This window comes from Dreissena polymorpha, chromosome 14 (assembly GCF_020536995.1).
Source record: "Dreissena polymorpha isolate Duluth1 chromosome 14, UMN_Dpol_1.0, whole genome shotgun sequence".
NCBI lineage: Eukaryota > Metazoa > Mollusca > Bivalvia > Myida > Dreissenidae > Dreissena > Dreissena polymorpha.
The window spans coordinates 38,723,019-38,740,048 of NC_068368.1; the positions used below are offsets into that span (position 1 = coordinate 38,723,019).

The following is a 17,030-nucleotide window of genomic DNA, read 5'->3' on the forward strand; positions in this document are numbered from 1 at the left end:
AATGTTAAAGTTTTCGTACAACCCCATTTATTTTCATTGTCCCTTGACATATTGCTTTCATATTTTGCATACTTGTTTACCAACTACACCCCAACCTATAAACAAGAACAGACAACTTTATCAAGCATTCTGTCATAATTATTGCCCCTTTTATACTTAGAATATGCATATTATTGATAAATCTATGTTAAAGTTTGCGTACTCCCCCAAATATTTCCTATATCCTTTGAGATATTGCTTTTATATGTTGCATACTTGTTTACCAACATGACCCCAACCTATAAACAAGAGCAGACCACTGTATCAAGCATTCTGACATAATTATGGCCCCTTTTACACTTAGATAATTGAACATTTTGCTTAAATTGCCATAACTTCGTTATTTATGATCACATTTTATTATTACTTTGACAAATCAACACTTACCTGAATACCACAATGGATTCCACCCAAACAATACCCCACGCCCCTACCCAGAATCCCTCCCCCCCCCAACCTCACCCCCCCCCCCCCAAAAATTTATATATTTGTTTTTAAACATCATCTAATAAATAACCACACCCACATTATACCCCCCTCTCCCCCCCCTACCCCCCTACCCTCCGTCCAAATTTTTATTTTTTTCCTTTTTTTTATTTTTGAAAGATCGTCTAATAAATTATTGAATGTGAACAATTTCCTATTGATATCTTACGTTATACTGTCAAGCACTCGAATAGTCGAGCGCGCTGTCCTCTGACAGCTCTTGTTTACAGTACATTTACAAGTACCATGTGAATATTCTAGTGTTATCAAATATATTCTAGTAGTTTTCATCCGATCTTCAACTCATTTGGTAAGAGGTTGTGTCTAAATGATAACTAGATCAAGTTTGAATATGGGTCATGCCGGGTCAAAAACTAGGTCACGGGGTCACTTAGTGCATTTCAAGGATTTAGCATGGTGTCTGCTCTATGGGTTTTAGAATGCTCAAAATCATTTTCTTCCGGGCCCTACCAGGGTGTTTCCCCTGGACCCCATTGGGGACCTAGGCGGCCCTCAACCCCCCGACCGAGGGGTTTCAGGCCTGGCCTTCTGCCCTTAATATCAGGCCTGTCTATAATTGAAGTAGTTTTTATCCGATCTTCGCCAAATTTGGTCAGAAGTTCAAGTTGTGTCTAGATGATATGCAGGTCAAGTTCAAATATGGGTCATGGTAAAGTTATCAAGTTGTCCAAAACCTTCAAACGGGCGTATCTTGTGTTTTGCATTCTTGTAATCAATTGACATTTACCTGTTTCTAGTGATTAATCTATTAACAGACAGTCAGCATTCGCTTACTTCTTAAAATCTGCTCTATAGATTGCAACTATTTACATTAATGGGGATGTCAAGGACTTGGAAGCTGATGGTGCTAAAATGAAATCCCCCTGATAAAAAGTTTGCTGTTTTACATGCTCATTGATAATGCTGATCTTTTACTAGTGCCATGTAAACACTCTAGTATGTCAAACATCTTCTCTAGCGTTATCAGTCCTTGTCATTTCCCTTAACCTTGCGCCCCCTCTCTTGATTACAAAAACCTGCTCAATCAATGGAAGCAATAAACATTTGCATATACCTTGTGATCACTCTTATTTGTATTTAGATCCAATCTTCTCGATCTATTTTCAGCCATTGAGGGGTTGCTGTTGATAGCTGGTGCCATAAAGCAGCACGAGACTCTGCCTGTCACAGACCAGTCTCGGATGCATGCGTCTCTCCTGCTCAACAAAATCTGGGAGGATCTGGCTGGAGACAAGGAAGCAGACAAGTTCAAGGAAAAAGTCAGCGTGTTTTTCAAGTAAGATTTGAGTTTGAATTTAATTATCTCAATTTGGCGAAGGGTCTCGTCTTGAGATTTAAATTTCTTGATTTTGGGAAAGGGCTTAGCTCTCCATTGCTTGGGAAAATTCATCAGTACAAATGAGAAATTGGGAAGAAATTTCAAAACTGGACAAAAACCAGATGGACAATTCCTGTCACAGTCATGACTTTGCTATATATTGATGGAATGGCCGGTTTCATGCTTCCCAAAGGCCAAGGTCACTCTAAGGTCAAAAGTCAAATTAAGCCATAAACAGCTTTTAATGCCCCCGGATCAAATGATCGGGGGAATATTGTTTTTGGCCTGTCTGTCTGTCTGTCCGTCCGTCCATGCGTCTGTCTGTCCGTCCGTCTGTCTGTGTCTTAAAACTTTAACCTTGGTCATAACTTTTGCAATATTGATGATAGCAACTTGATATTTGGCATGCATGTGTATCTTATGGAGCTGCACATTTTGAGTGGTGAAAGGTCAAGGTCAAGGTAATCCTTCAAGGTCTAAGGTCAAAAAAAAGAAATAAGTGAAAGCAGTGCATTAGAGGGCATTGTGTTTCTGACAAACACATCACTTGTTTATGACATAAACTAAGTTTTGATACAGAAGTGAAAGTTAGGGAAGTCCATACCCTTCTCATGTCTTGCTTACAACTGTGGCCTCCTAACCTAACCATTGTGCTTGTTTTGAATACAATATTTTGCAATTACAGGGAAATGTTTGCCAATGAAGACCTGGACTCCAAGGTTGAGGCTGTTAGAGCTATATCCATGCTTTTACAGGTAAAACTCTTAATTATTTATTGTGGTTTGATCTGGTAGTTTTTTCAACAAAACTCATTGAAATAAAGAAATCCCAAAATCAAAAGAAACAGTCTCAGATAGTCAAAGCTAGAAAGGATTTCATGAAAATCAACTTACATTGAAATTTTGTATGTTACCTTTAGTTTATAGTATGAAAATAGGGAGATGTGATCACATGTCATATCAAAATCCAATTTTCTAACATGATACTTGCTGATTTACTATGCTGAATTGCGGATAACAAAAACAAATATTGTTTTTGAGCTAAAATTTTTATTATTTTAAGTGTTAACAATTGAAAGCTGTCAATCTATAGCATTGTCCTATAATAAAAATGTCATTGAAATCATTATTGGATTATCATTGTTTATAAGACAATAAACCACTTTAGTCATTCTGATGCTTGGCCATACATTCAGCTGAAAAATAGTTGAATCAGCAACAATTATTAAATAAAACATATCAAATTTGTCTTAAAACAAAACTGAGTAAGTTCTATCTTAAGTCCAATTTAACCATAAAATGTTGACACATTGTGTGTTTTTGTTCTGCAGGGACCTTTCGAGATAGGTAACATGCTTCTGGGATTTGAAGGTGTCACACAGATCATGTTGGCCTTGGCACAGAGTGATAGAGTCATGCACCAGGTATGGACCAGGGGTTTCACTGGTCACACAGATCATGTTGGCCTTGGCACAGAGTGATAGAGTCATGCACCAGGTATGGACCAGGGGTTTCACTGGTCACACAGATCATGTTGGCCTTGGCACAGAGTGATAGAGTCATGCACCAGGTATGGACCAGGGGTTTCACTGGTCACACAGATCATGTTGGCCTTGGCACAGAGTGATAGAGTCATGCACCAGGTATGGACCAGGGGTTTCACTGGTCACACAGATCATGCTGGCCTTGGCACAGAGTGATAGAGTCATGCACCAGGTATGGACCAGGGGTTTCACTGATTTGAAGGTGTCACACAGATCATGTTAGCCTTGGCACAGAGTGATAGAGTCATGCACCAGGTATGGACCAGGGGTTTCACTGGTCACACAGATCATGTTGGCCTTGGCACAGAGTGATAGAGTCAAGCACCAGGTATGGACCAGGGGTTTCACTGTCACACAGATCATGTTGGCCTTGGCACAGAGTGATAGAGTCATGCACCAGGTATGGACCAGGGGTTTCACTGGTCACACGGATCATGTTGGCCTTGGCACAGAGTGATAAAGTCATGCACCAGGTATGGACCAGGGGTTTCACTGGTCACACAGATCATGTTGGCCTTGGCACAGAGTGATAGAGTCATGCACCAGGTATGGACCAGGGGTTTCACTGGTCACACAGATCATGTTGGCCTTGGCACAGAGTGATAGAGTCATGCACCAGGTATGGACTATGGGTTTCACCTGGGATTTAAAGGTGTCACACAGATCATGTTGGCCTTGGCACAGAGTGATAGAGTCATGCACCAGGTATGGACCAGGGGTTTCACTGGTCACACAGATCATGTTGGCCTTGGCACAGAGTGATCGAGTCATGCACCAGGTATGGACCAGGGGTTTCACTGGCCTAAAAAAAGTTGTCGCCACTTTTTCGCGGCATGAAATCAGTCTGTTATTCTGATCTTATTTTAATGACAATCATTAAAAAAAACTTTCAAATAAATTAATGTCATGGACTGTTATTACTTTTATTAGTATGATTTCCTATAATTACTCAAATTACAAGAAGTAACTTAATAAGTCTTAATACGCTTTATTTTTATATAAAAAACATTTTTCAATACATGTGACCAAATAGTTATATAAGGTTAATTACTGCAAGACTGCCAACAGTAGGCTGCAAAAATATTTGAGATTTATTTATTCAAATATAAAAGCACAGAACCAAAGAAAAGGGTTCTAATTGTTTTATTTGTTTCAAGCTCTAAAATAAAAATTAGTTTTCACTTCATTATCTTTTTTATAACACTTTATATGTATTTCATCTCATTTAACAATATCAGCATTGTTGACAATATCATTAGGTCGCGAAAATAAAATTTAATGACAATATGTGTTGTGTTCTGAGAAAACTGGGCATAATGCATGTGCATAAAGTGTCGTCCCAGATTAGCCTATGCAGTCTCACTTTCTGCTTTTAGGGTATTTTTAGTTCCAAGGAAGTCCCTCCTTACCGAAAATCAAGTTTAGGCGGAAAGTGTCGTCCTTGATTAGCCTGTGCGGGCTGCACAAGCTAATCTGGGACGACACTTTACGCACATGCATTTAGCCCAGTTTTCTCAGAACAAGACACATGTCTGTATTTGCTTACAACTGTCTGTCCTTATTCATGTTAAATTTCATTATGTTTCAGGACAGACAGTGTGTGAATGTTCAGAAATCAAATCCATAAAGATATTATGTATGTCCATACTGTAGATTAACATGAGCCCTCGTATTGAAAGAAAGGAAACCGCATTTCCGCATTCAAACATATGATTATTTTTTCAATGTTTGTAGTTATTTTGAATAAAAAATCAATATATTGCAAAAAAAAAGATTAAAAACAAATGTGCTGATTTTGATTTCAACAGAGTTTGTTTGTGTCCAACCAAACGTGAAACAAATGCTGCTACATTAAAGATGATCTCTCACAGGATGTCACTCTCATCTGGAACAAAAGGGCAACTAGCAATCTGATAACAATCAATGACACTAGGGCTTGTTTGTATGCAATCTGTTGACATAATATGCTTAAGTAATGTACCAGACCAGACTTCTAACTAGGCAAGATAGGCACAGATTACAATTATAGTGTCACTAACAAAATTCACCACTTTTGAAAATTTGTCGCAAGTTGCGACAATGACAATCAGCAGTGAACCCCTGTATAGACTTAATGTATCCCAGAATGTGTCTACGGGCTGGTTAGCTCAGTTGGTAGAGCACTGGGCTACAAATCATTTTAGAAGCATGTTATGGCGTGGTAGCATAACTTATGTGGTAATTGGTCATAAAATGTGTATAAAACTGGACTTAATGCATGTGCGTAAAGTGTCGTCCCAGATTAGCCTGTGCAGTCCGCACAGGCTTATCAGGGATGACACTTTTTGCTTTTATGGTATTTTAAGTTTCAAGGAAGTCCCTCCTTACCAAAAATCAAGTTTAGGCGTAAAGTGTCGTCCCTGATTAGCCTGTGTGGACTGAACAGGCTAATCTGGGATGACACTTTACGCACATGCATTAAGTCCAGTTTTCTCAGAACAAGGCTCAAATCCTTTCTACGATCCTTCTCCGTCTACCTCTGACTTAAGTAGGGCAGTTGTCAGTTACTGGCAAATATATGTGCACTTATTACTGGTAAGACAACTAGCCCTGAAAAAAAGTGAGTTAGGTAATTGGCCACTGTGATGTGACGGAAATGCTGTTGGAAACAGCAAAACATCTATCCTAAAAAAAACAACAAATAAACGATTGATATAGAATAATGCATTAGGTTTGGACTTATTGTATTGCAGAAAAATGAGTCCCCCATTATTATATTTCTCAATATATAATTAAGTTCCAGGTATGGAATTAATATATCACAGAAAAACAAGTGATTTTTTCCCCAAGAGATGTATAAAAAAGTTAATTTGTTCCCCAGAGATATAGAGAAACAAAGCACCAGTCATAAAATTGCTTATTTGTAGAAAACATAACTCAGTATTGGTTGCTTATTGTTAACCATAGAAAAACTTAAGCTAGAGTATGTGCACTATGTTTGGTTGTAGGCCCTTAGTAGCAGTTGGTCACAGCAAAATCCTCTGTTTAATGTTATCTTTGTATGAATTTCCATTTAAAGCACAAAATAACTTTAAAATGTAAAATCACAAAATGGCTTTAAAATGTAAGTCATCATTGTCTTCAAAACAAGCAATTTAGTCAAGCAGTGATAAAACATAATTAGTTCAGGCATTGTTAGAACATAACCAGTGCAAGCTGTGATAGAACATAACCAGTGCAGGCTGTAACACATAACCAGTGCAAGCTTGTTATAGAACATAACCAGTGCAATCTTAGGATAGAACATAACCAGTGCAGGCTTGTGATAGAACATAACCAGTTCAAGATTGTGATAGAAAATAACCAGTGCAAATTTTCGATAGAACCTAACCAGTGCAGGAAGTGATAGAACATAACCAGTGCAGGTATTGATAGAACATAACCAGTGCAAATTTGTTATAGAACATAATGAGTTCAGGCTTGTGATAGAACATAACCAGTTCAGACTTGTTATTGAACATGACCAGTTCAGATTTCTGATAGAACATAACCAGTGCATGCTTGTAATAGAACATAACCAGTTCAGACTTATGATAGAACATAACCTGTTCAGGCTTGTGAAAGAACATAACCAGTTCAGACTTGTAATAGAACATAATCAGTTCAGACTTATGATAGAACATAACCAGTTCAGACTTGTGATAGAACATAACCAGTTCAGATTTGTGATAGAACATAACCAATGCATGCATGTAATAGAACATAACAAGTTCACAGACAGAACATAACCTGTACTAGCTTGTGAAAGAACATTATGTAATAGAACATAACCAGTTCAGACTTATGATAGAACATAACTAGTTCAGACTTGTAATAAAACATAATTAGTTCAGACTTATGATAGAACATAACCAGTTCAGACGTGTGATAGAACATAACCAGTTCAGATTTGTGATAGAACATAATCAGTTTGTACTTGTGATAGAACATAACCAGTTCAGATTTGTAATAGAACATAACCAGTTAATACTTGTGATAGAACATAACCAGTTCAGACTTGTGATAGAACATAACCAGTTCAGACTTGTGATAGAACATAACCAGTTCAGATTTGTGATAGAACATAACCAGTTCAGACTTGTGAAAGAACATAACCAATTCAGAGTTGTGATAGAACATAACCAGTTCATACTTGTGATAGAACATAACCAGTTCAGACTTGTGATAGAATGTAATCAGTTCAGATTTGTGATAGAACATAAGCAGTTCAGACTTGTGATAGAACATAACCAGTTCAGACTTATGATAGAACATAGCAAATGCAGGCATGTGATAGAACATAACCAGTGCACGCATGTGCTAGACCATTACCTGTGCAGTCATGTAATAGAACATAGCCAATTCAGGCTTGTGGAAGAACATAACCAGTTTGGACTTGTGATGGAACGTTACCAGTTCAAACTTGTAATATAGAACATAACCAGTGCAGGCTGTGATAATTCCAATAATTTTATCATGCGTGTGAATTTGATTGTAAGATGAAACTTATATTAAAATGCCTTTGTTTTCAGCAAATAGCTGTTGAAGCAATCGTACATTCTGCGTCAAAGAAGGATCGCTGTGCAGGCCTGTTAGCAGATGCAGTTCCTGTGTTGAAGAAATTATACAAAGACGGCGCGGATGATAACATCAAAGTCAGAGCATTAGTGGTATGTAACCTTGCATTTGAAAGTAAGAGGTTGTGTTTTTTTTTCAGAATATAAATTTGTTTTGTCCAAAAAGTTAAAAATATTTTTGTTTATTGACCAACTTCTGCAATTTTCTCTGCTTACAACTGTGAAATATGATTATAATATCATAGCTTTAAATACTGTGAGACACACTGTTCTAGAGTAACATTATACATTTTATTTAATTCAGAAAATGTTTCATGGATATTTTATTGATCTTTTGTTAAGGGACATTTTTTGCAACTCAAATGTTAATTAATGACACATAACGCAAAAAGCACAGTTCTTTAAGCAACTACAAAACTTGAGTGAGGATCCCTTTTTATCTTGTGTCCTTGGAAATCAAAGTATTTCCATTGGAGGGCTGACATTTTTGCAAATTTATTAGCCAGCATTTAAAATCACGCACCTTTATTGTCTGTTTGCACATTTTCAACAAAGCTGGATTTATGGCCCCTTTTTAGATGGAAAAATAACATGTTTTACTTGTGTCATGTGTAAATAAAAAGTATGGATGCAAAAGATCTGAAACATTACAAACATATTAACCCATTTATGCCTAGTGTCTAGAAAAAAGGCCTAGGCAAACAGCGTAGACCCAGATGAGACGCCGCATGATGCAGCGTCTCATCAGGGTCTACGCTGTTTGCTTAAAGGAATTTCTGTAAGACATTTTCTAAATATAGAAATAAATATACTAGACATCCCTAATTTTGGAAATAAATTGATCCAATTTAGAAGGATGGGAGAGTCCACTAGGCATAAATGGGTTAAACTTACAGTGTGAGAAGTTGCTCACCTTCACGTTTTGATTTAGATTATTTCTGCCCAATATGAGTTATGAACAAGTTTTTTGGAGAAAAAAAATCAAATGAGTGTCATGTAATTAGAAAAATATTGCTGCTAGAGGGCTGATACTTTACAAATATGTTACTATCATGTAAACTTGGGCTACTTCATATGTTCGTTCTTTTTTTTCAGACAAAGGTGGAATTTTCAAACACACGCTTAATGTGGGGGCATTAGTGTTTGTGGATGTGCAGAGAAAAAATTTGTGTCCAATTTAAATCATTAGAATACTAATCTTTTATCGCCTTTTTAAGGGAATGTGCAAGCTAGGCTCGTTTGAGGGCTCAGATGCAAGCAATAGACCAATGGCTGACGGCTCCACAATAACTCTAGCCAAAGCTTGTCGCAAGTAAGTGAAGCTCATCAAAGCCTTGTCTTAGGTATACCACCAAAGCAAAGTACAGAGGGTTATACTAGATACACAATGGAAGTTTGTCCATCTGTGTTGTCATGACAAAAACTAATTTTCTTAGTGGACCATTCAAACTTGTAGCAGATGATGTTCAGTTGCTCTAATCCTTTGTTAAATATTGCTCAAGTTATGCGCTATTTTCAACTTCTTTAACTTGATACATATAACAACATGTGGCGTCCCTGGATATTTGTCACTTCTGCTACAAGCTCAAGTTTTTTGCCGTCATCAGATAAAAAATGCATTAAGAAATTTTAGTGGAATAAGAGATTGTCACTTCCTGAATGGAAAAAAATGGGACCTAGAAATATTTTACTGATTATCAGTAATTTGATTTAAATTAAAACTGTTTTTTTAGATCCCTCAAAAAAAATTCCATGATATGCAGGCAACACACCTCATCTCAAAGAAAAGATAACCCTACTTGTTTTTATGTCTCCAATTCTATACTGGTGGACAGTTTGTTGGTTTGTTTGCGTCAAACTTTAACATTTGCCATAACTTTTGCAATATTGAAGATAGCAACTTGATATTTTGCATGCATGTGTATCTCGTGGAGCTGCACATTTTGAGTGGTGAAAGGTCAAGGTCATCCTTCAAGGTCAAAGCTCAAATATATATGGGACATAGTGTTTCACAAACGCATCTTGTTATTCTTAAATTTATGTCAAAAGGCGTGAGAAAAAGGCCAGCTCTTTTCAAAATGATGACACATTTTCCTTAAAATGAAGACCAAAAGAGCACCCAACTGATGAAAGAAAAAAGCCTGATTCCAGAACTCCCATCTGTTATTTCCATCACTCCCAACAGGTTCCTATGCAGCCCAGAGGGCGACCTTCAGATGAAGCAGTGGGCGACGGAAGGTCTGGCGTACCTGACTCTGGACGCTGACGTGAAGGAAGACCTGGTCACGGACCCGAAAGCACTCGCCGCTGTCATTCAGGCTTGCATGGTGGGTTTCATGTTCCAGTAGTTAAATGTGTTATACCCTTGATGATAAGACTTGGTTTAACCCTTTCCCCTATAATAAGCAAAGTAAAAATGGCTTTTGCAGCCAACATAAAACCAGAACAGCCTAACAATAACTCGCAGTCTGTTCAGGTTTTATGCTGTTTGCTGCTCATCAGTAACGAAGGGTTAGAAATGAAGCCTTTAGAACTTTTAGTAAGAAAGGTATTTAATTAAATGTAGCTATTTAAAGGACTACAAATGTGTCAAAATAAGAATCTAAGTGGTAAAGGGTTAAAAGGTCACCTCCACCGTAGTGTTTTAGTTTCTACTGAAAGATATTCAATTTTTGTGCGGTCTTTTGCTGTTAACAACTAAGCAAACATGCACAGGGAGCTGAACTTTGTTTGCCTAGGTGAGAAGCCTGTGTACCAACCACTGCGATTACCTGAAGGCCACATGTATTGTATTGTTTTATTGAATAAGTAGCTTTTCCCGAAACAAAATGCTTTCCCCTCGCAGTTGCAACTAGATTTGTCCACTTTTTTATTATAGTATTACTTTCAATTGATTGGATTTCATTGATTTAACATTTCTTGTATGAGTAAAATCTTGCATATTCTTTGGATCTTAAGTTCATAAATTTGTTATTGTCTCAGATGTACTACACAATACTTGAGTTATTAACATTTGTTGAACATTTAATATCGTGATTGAATTGACCCACGAAAATTCTCGAAAAATGAGTGTTATATGAATATGATAATCAAGAAAATTAAAAAAAAAAAAAAAAAAAAGAATATTGGGTTCACAGTCTGTCATGTCCTTTTTAAATACAGAACCCCAGCACCAGCCTGATGTACGCTGCCTCGGTCCTGTTTGTGAATCTCACCAATAGCACGGATAAGAGAGAAATAGCCCCTGAGATGGTGGAACTGGCCAAGTACGCAAAACAACACATTCCAGAGGAACATCCTAAGGTACTGTGCAGTCATTTAATCCTAAGGAACTGTGCAGTCATTTAATCCTAAGGTACTGTGCAGTCATTTAATCCTAAGGTACTGTGCAGTCATTTAATCCTAAGGTACTGTGCAGTCATTTAATCCTAAGGTACTGTGCAGTCATTTTATCCTTAGGTACTGTGCAGTCATTTTATCCTAAGGTTCTGTGCAGTCATTTTATCCTAAGGTACTGTGCAGTCATTTAATCCTAAGGTACTGTGCAGTCATTTCATCCTAAGGTACTGTGCAATAATTTTATCCTAAGGTACTGTGCAGTCATTTTATCCTAAGATACTGTGCAGTCATTTTATCCTAAGGTGCTGTGCAGTCATTTTATCCTAAGGCACTGTGCATTTTATCGTAAGGTACTGTGCAGTCATTTTATCCTAAGGTACTGTGCAGTCATTTTATCCTAAGATACTGTGCAGTCATTTTATCCTAAGATACTGTGCAGTCATTTTATCCTAAGGTTCTGTGCAGTCATTTAATCCTAAGGTACTGTGCAGTCTTTTAATCCTAAGGTACTGTGCAGTCATTTAATCCTACGGTACTGTGCAGTCATTTAAACCTAAGGTACTGTGCAGTCATTTTATTGTAAGGTACTGTGCAGTAATTTTATTCTAAGGTACTGTGCAGTTATTTTATCATAACTTCAATGATAAGATACTGTGCAGTTATTTTATCCAAAGGTACTTTGCAGTCATTTTATCCTAAGATACTGTGCAGTCATTTTATCCTAAGGTACTGTGCAGTCATTTTATCCTAAGGCACTGTGCATTTTCTTGTAAGGTACTGTGCAGTCGTTTTATCCTAAGATACTGTGCAGTCATTTTATCCTAAGGTACTGTGCAGTCATTAAATCTTAAGGTTCTGTGCAGTCATTTAATTCTAAGGTACTGTGCAGTCATTTAATCCTATGGTACTGTGCAGTCATTTAATCCTAAGATACTGTGCAGTCATCTTATCCTAAGGTTCTGTGCAGTCATTTAATTCTAAGGTACTGTGCAGTCATTTAATCCTATGGTACTGTGCAGTCATTTAATCCTAAGGTACTGTGCAGTCATTTAATTCTAATGTACTGTGCATTTTATCGTAAGGTACTGTGCAGTCTTTTAATCCTACGGTACTGTGCAGTCATTTAAACCTAAGGTACTGTGCAGTCATTTTATTCTAAGGTACTGTGCAGTAATTTTATTCTAAGGTACTGTGCAGTTATTTTATCATAGCTTCAATGATAAGATACTGTGCAGTTATTTTATCCTAAAGTACTGTGCAGTAATTTTATCCTAAGGTTCTGTGTGGTCATTTTATAGCGTTGACGTGATATTTAATGGATTTGTAAAATAATGCATATTTGTTTGATAATAAATTTTTGTTTTTTATTAGTTGCACAATTAATGAAAATCCAAGAAAAGAAGAGACCAACAAATATTTGTTTCATACAACGTGTTGTATTTGAAATTTCTTGCATGTAACGGCCATTAAAATACCCCACAAGCATAGTTCACTGCCTGGAAACAGGATGTTGTATCAAAGTGATTTCCCTAAATTATAGTAAAATAACAAGATGGCAATATTATGCATAAAGGTAGGATAAGAAAGAAATCAGGAGTGAAGGTGTTAATAAGGAAAAAGTTTCTCACAAATCAAATTTGACTTGCATGTAATTGCGAATGCAACCCTGTCTTTAACACTTGTATAAACTTGTTTTTGTTGTACAATGTAAGCAGAAAGCAATTAATTCTGCTAAGTCAATCAACCTTGTGGGAATGAAACTCTGCTTCACAAACCACAAGGGGTGTCATGATGTGTTAAAGTAGTTGGATGATTTTCAAAAGTTTATAGGGAATTTAAGTTTATTTTACTTAAATTGGGGCTGTTAAAACTATTGGTCAACATAGCAGGGTGATTTACCCACTTATCACGTCTTTTAAGAAGTACCTGAAAAGAACTGGATTTAATTCCAGGACAAGCCCGAGTATGTGAAAGAGCGTGTGAGTCGGCTGGTGTCCTCAGGCATGCTACGATGTCTGTCCGCCCTGGCCATGACTGAAAGCAAAAACACCAGGGAACAGGTGGCCAGGTAAGACTTAGAGCAAGAACACCAGGGAACAGGTGGCCAGGTAAGATTGAGAGAAAGAACACCAGGGAACAGGTGGCCAGGTAAGACTGAGAGCAAGAACACCAGGGAACAGGTGGCCAGGTAAGACTGAGAGCAAGAACACCAGGGAACAGGTGGCCAGGTAAGACTGAGAGCAAGAACACCAGGGAACAGGTGGCCAGGTAAGATTGAGAGCAAGAACACCAGGGAACAGGTGGCCAGGTAAGACTGAGAGCAAGAACACCAGGGAACAGGTGGCCAGGTAAGATTGAGAGCAAGAACACCAGGGAACAGGTGGCCAGGTAAGACTGAGAACAAGAACACCAGGGAACAGGTGGCTGGGTAAGACTGAGAGCAAGAACACCAGGGAACAGGTGGCTGGGTAAGACTGAGAGCAAGAACACCAGGGAACAGGTGGCCAGGTAAGACTGAGAGCAAGAACACCAGGGAACAGGTGGCTGGGTAAGACTGAGAGCAAGAACACCAGGGAACAGGTGGCCAGGTAAGATTGAGAGCAAGAACACCAGGGAACAGGTGGCCAGGTAAGACTGAGAGCAAGAACACCAGGGAACAGGTGGCCAGGTAAGACTGAGAGCAAGAACACCAGGGAACAGGTGGCTGGGTAAGACTGAGAGCAAGAACACCAGGGAACAGGTGGCCAGGTAAGACTTAGAGCAAGAACACCAGGGAACAGGTGGCCAGGTAAGACTGAGAGCAAGAACACCAGGGAAAAGGTGGCCAGGTAAGACTTAGAGCAAGAACACCAGGGAACAGGTGGCCAGGTAAGACTGAGAGCAAGAACACCAGGGAACAGGTGGCCAGGTAAGACTGAGAGCAAGAACAACAGGGAACAGGTGGCCAGGTAAAACTGAGAGCAAGAACACCAGGGAACAGGTGGCCAGGTAAGACTGAGAGCAAGGTATAGGTACTTACTTCAATTACAGTAATCGGTCATCACTATTGATGATCTGGTCAGTCATCAATTAAGTTTTCAAAGCACCTCCATCATCTAGTGAACAGATTGGCACCAGAACTCAGGTGTCTTAGGTATGATCCCCTGCCCTATCCTTACCTTCTAACTCTTTTTTCTCCTACATTTTTAGGTCAAGGTTGATAGTCAGCTGAGTTCCTTAAGAAATTTAAGAGTACCACCCTGTGACAAATCTAAAATTTGAGTCTTAACTCGTTGCTTTTTGTGAGGTTAAACAGTTTTCTTACAATTAAAATTTCATTATAATTTAAGCAGTTATGATTTCTCATTCTTGTTGAATTCTGTGAATACATTTTTGATAAATTATTTCTTATCCTGATCTTTGCAGAGTTTTCCTGACAGTGTCCACAGAGGAGGGTTATAGAGGGCAAATTGTTCAAGCCGGGGGTGTCAAGGTATGACCACGGAGGGTTATAGAGGGCAAATTGTACAAGCAGGGGGTGTCAAGGTATGACCATGGAGGGTTATAGGGGGCAAATTGTACAAGCCGGGGGTGTCAAGGTATGACCACGGAGGGTTATAGAGGGCAAATTGTACGAGCAGAGGGTTCAAGGTATGACCACGGAGAGTTATAGGGGGCAAATTGTACAAGCAGGGGGTGTCAAGGTATGACCACGGAGGGTATATAGGGGGCAAATTGTACAAGCAGGGGGTGTCAAGGTATGACCACGGAGGGTTATAGGGGGTTAATTGTAAGAGCAGAGGGTGTCAAGGTATGACCATGAAGGGTTATAGGGGGCAAATTATACAAGCAGGGGGTGTCAAGGTATGACCACGGAGGGTTATAGGGGGCAAATTGTACAAGCAGGGGGTGTCAAGGTATGACCACGGAGGGTTATAGGGGGCAAATTGTACAAGCAGGGGGTGTCAAGGTATGACCACGGAGGGTTATAGGGGGCAAATTGTACGAGCAGGGGGTGTCAAGGTATGACCATGGAGGGTTATAGGGGGCAAATTGTACGAGCAGAGGGTGTCAAGGTATGACCACGGAGGGTTATAGGGGGCAAATTGTACAAGCAGGGGGTGTTAAGGTATGACCACGGAGGGTTATAGGGGGCAAATTGTACAAGCAGGGGTGTCAAGTTTTTAGTTTTGTGTGATATCTAGGGAATGCTCTTAACTTAGGACCATGCCAATTTGTATCATTGTTAACTCAGGGAAGACAAAGTACATGTAGCTTATTGAACCAACAGATTGAAGGTCAAGGTTATAGGGCAGGGGTGTGATTTTTCCTCTTTTCAGCTGATTTCCTCCCTTTCAATGTTGAACTGATTTTACAAATAGTTGTAAGCTTTACTGGATCTATAAAGAAACGAAGAGTTTAGATGAACCCTGTAAGGGGGGTAGGGTATTTTCCTCTCCTGAGGTGGTTCTTAAATCACACCCCTGTAGGGGCTTGTCATATGTTCATTTTCATTTCTGGCTTATTTATAACTGGGATTGAATTCATTCAAAAGTCGTTAAATATATAGGAAACAATGAAATCTCAGAATCACAGAACATCAAATATGTACATGAACTGATCAAAACTTGGATGCATGTTTGAAACTAAATGCAAGTTTGTTTGGAGTAATGTTTATGAAACAGCTCTTACTTCCGGAGAGAACCCTGGGTACCTTATAGAGAGACAGTACATGAGGTCTGTTAACATTTTATATCTTTTTATACCTTCAGAAATTCATTTCTAAGAATAAAATAAAACAATGTTATTTGAGCCGCGTACTGAGAAAACTGGGCTTAATGCATGTGCCTAAAGTGTTGTCCCAGATTAGCCTGTGCAGTCCGCACAGGCTAATCAGGGACAACACTTTCTGCTTTTATGGAATTTTAAGTTTCAAGGAAGTCCTTCCTTACCGAAAATCAAGTTTAGGCGGAAAGTGTCATCCCTGATTAGCCTGTGCAGACTGCACAGGCTAATCTGGGATGACACTTTACGCACATGCATTAGGCCCAGTTTTCTCAGAACAAGGCTCATTTCTATTTACAGCTGTTGCTCAACCTGTCTCTAGAGAACAACACGGACGTTGGCAAACATAGTGCGGCCCAGTCCCTGGCTAAGATTGCTATTACACAAGATCCCAGGATCTCATTCTCAGGACAGAGGGTAGGGCTACTGGTTGAAGCATGTCACTGTACTGTGGAACATTGGCAAAATTGAAAAAAAGGTGTTTTAGATTTCTTAATTGTATGTCCCTCAATCTATACTGGGGGACATATTGTTTTTGCCCTGTCTGATTGTTGGTTTGTTGGTTTGTTTGCATCAAACTTTAACATTGGACATCACTTTTGCAATATTGAAGATAGCAACTTGATATTTGGTATGCATGTGTATCTCATGGAGCTGCACATTTTGAGTAGTGAAAGGTCAAGGTCATACTTCAAGGTCAAAGTTCAAATATATGGGTGGGGACATAGTGTTTCACAAACACATCTTGTTGTTGTAATTATGGCAAGGAAACAGTAATACTGAACATTTATTATGATCTTAAATATGTATTATATGCCTCATTTTAAGATTTAAAAACCTGAAAATTATCAAGAGTTATAAACCCCAAACAATTTAATAAGTTGGAGAGTTTTGTTGTTATCGTTACATTTTGTGACACTACGAG

General features: G+C 38.6%; 1 protein-coding gene across 2 annotated transcripts in view; it reads left to right on the forward strand.

Annotated features, from left to right (window-relative positions):
* LOC127857750 (protein unc-45 homolog B-like) overlaps positions 1–17,030 on the forward strand; it is a 35,544-nt gene that overhangs the window by 8,701 nt on the left and 9,813 nt on the right. For both annotated transcript variants that reach the window (XM_052394409.1, XM_052394408.1), the window contains exons 9-18: positions 1,654–1,822; positions 2,550–2,619; positions 3,195–3,287; positions 7,958–8,095; positions 9,220–9,314; positions 10,188–10,329; positions 11,165–11,305; positions 13,294–13,409; positions 14,747–14,813; positions 16,406–16,522. In XM_052394409.1, the coding sequence (XP_052250369.1) occupies positions 1,654–1,822; positions 2,550–2,619; positions 3,195–3,287; positions 7,958–8,095; positions 9,220–9,314; positions 10,188–10,329; positions 11,165–11,305; positions 13,294–13,409; positions 14,747–14,813; positions 16,406–16,522 (1,148 nt within the window). The remainder of the gene's footprint in view (positions 1–1,653; positions 1,823–2,549; positions 2,620–3,194; positions 3,288–7,957; positions 8,096–9,219; positions 9,315–10,187; positions 10,330–11,164; positions 11,306–13,293; positions 13,410–14,746; positions 14,814–16,405; positions 16,523–17,030) is intronic.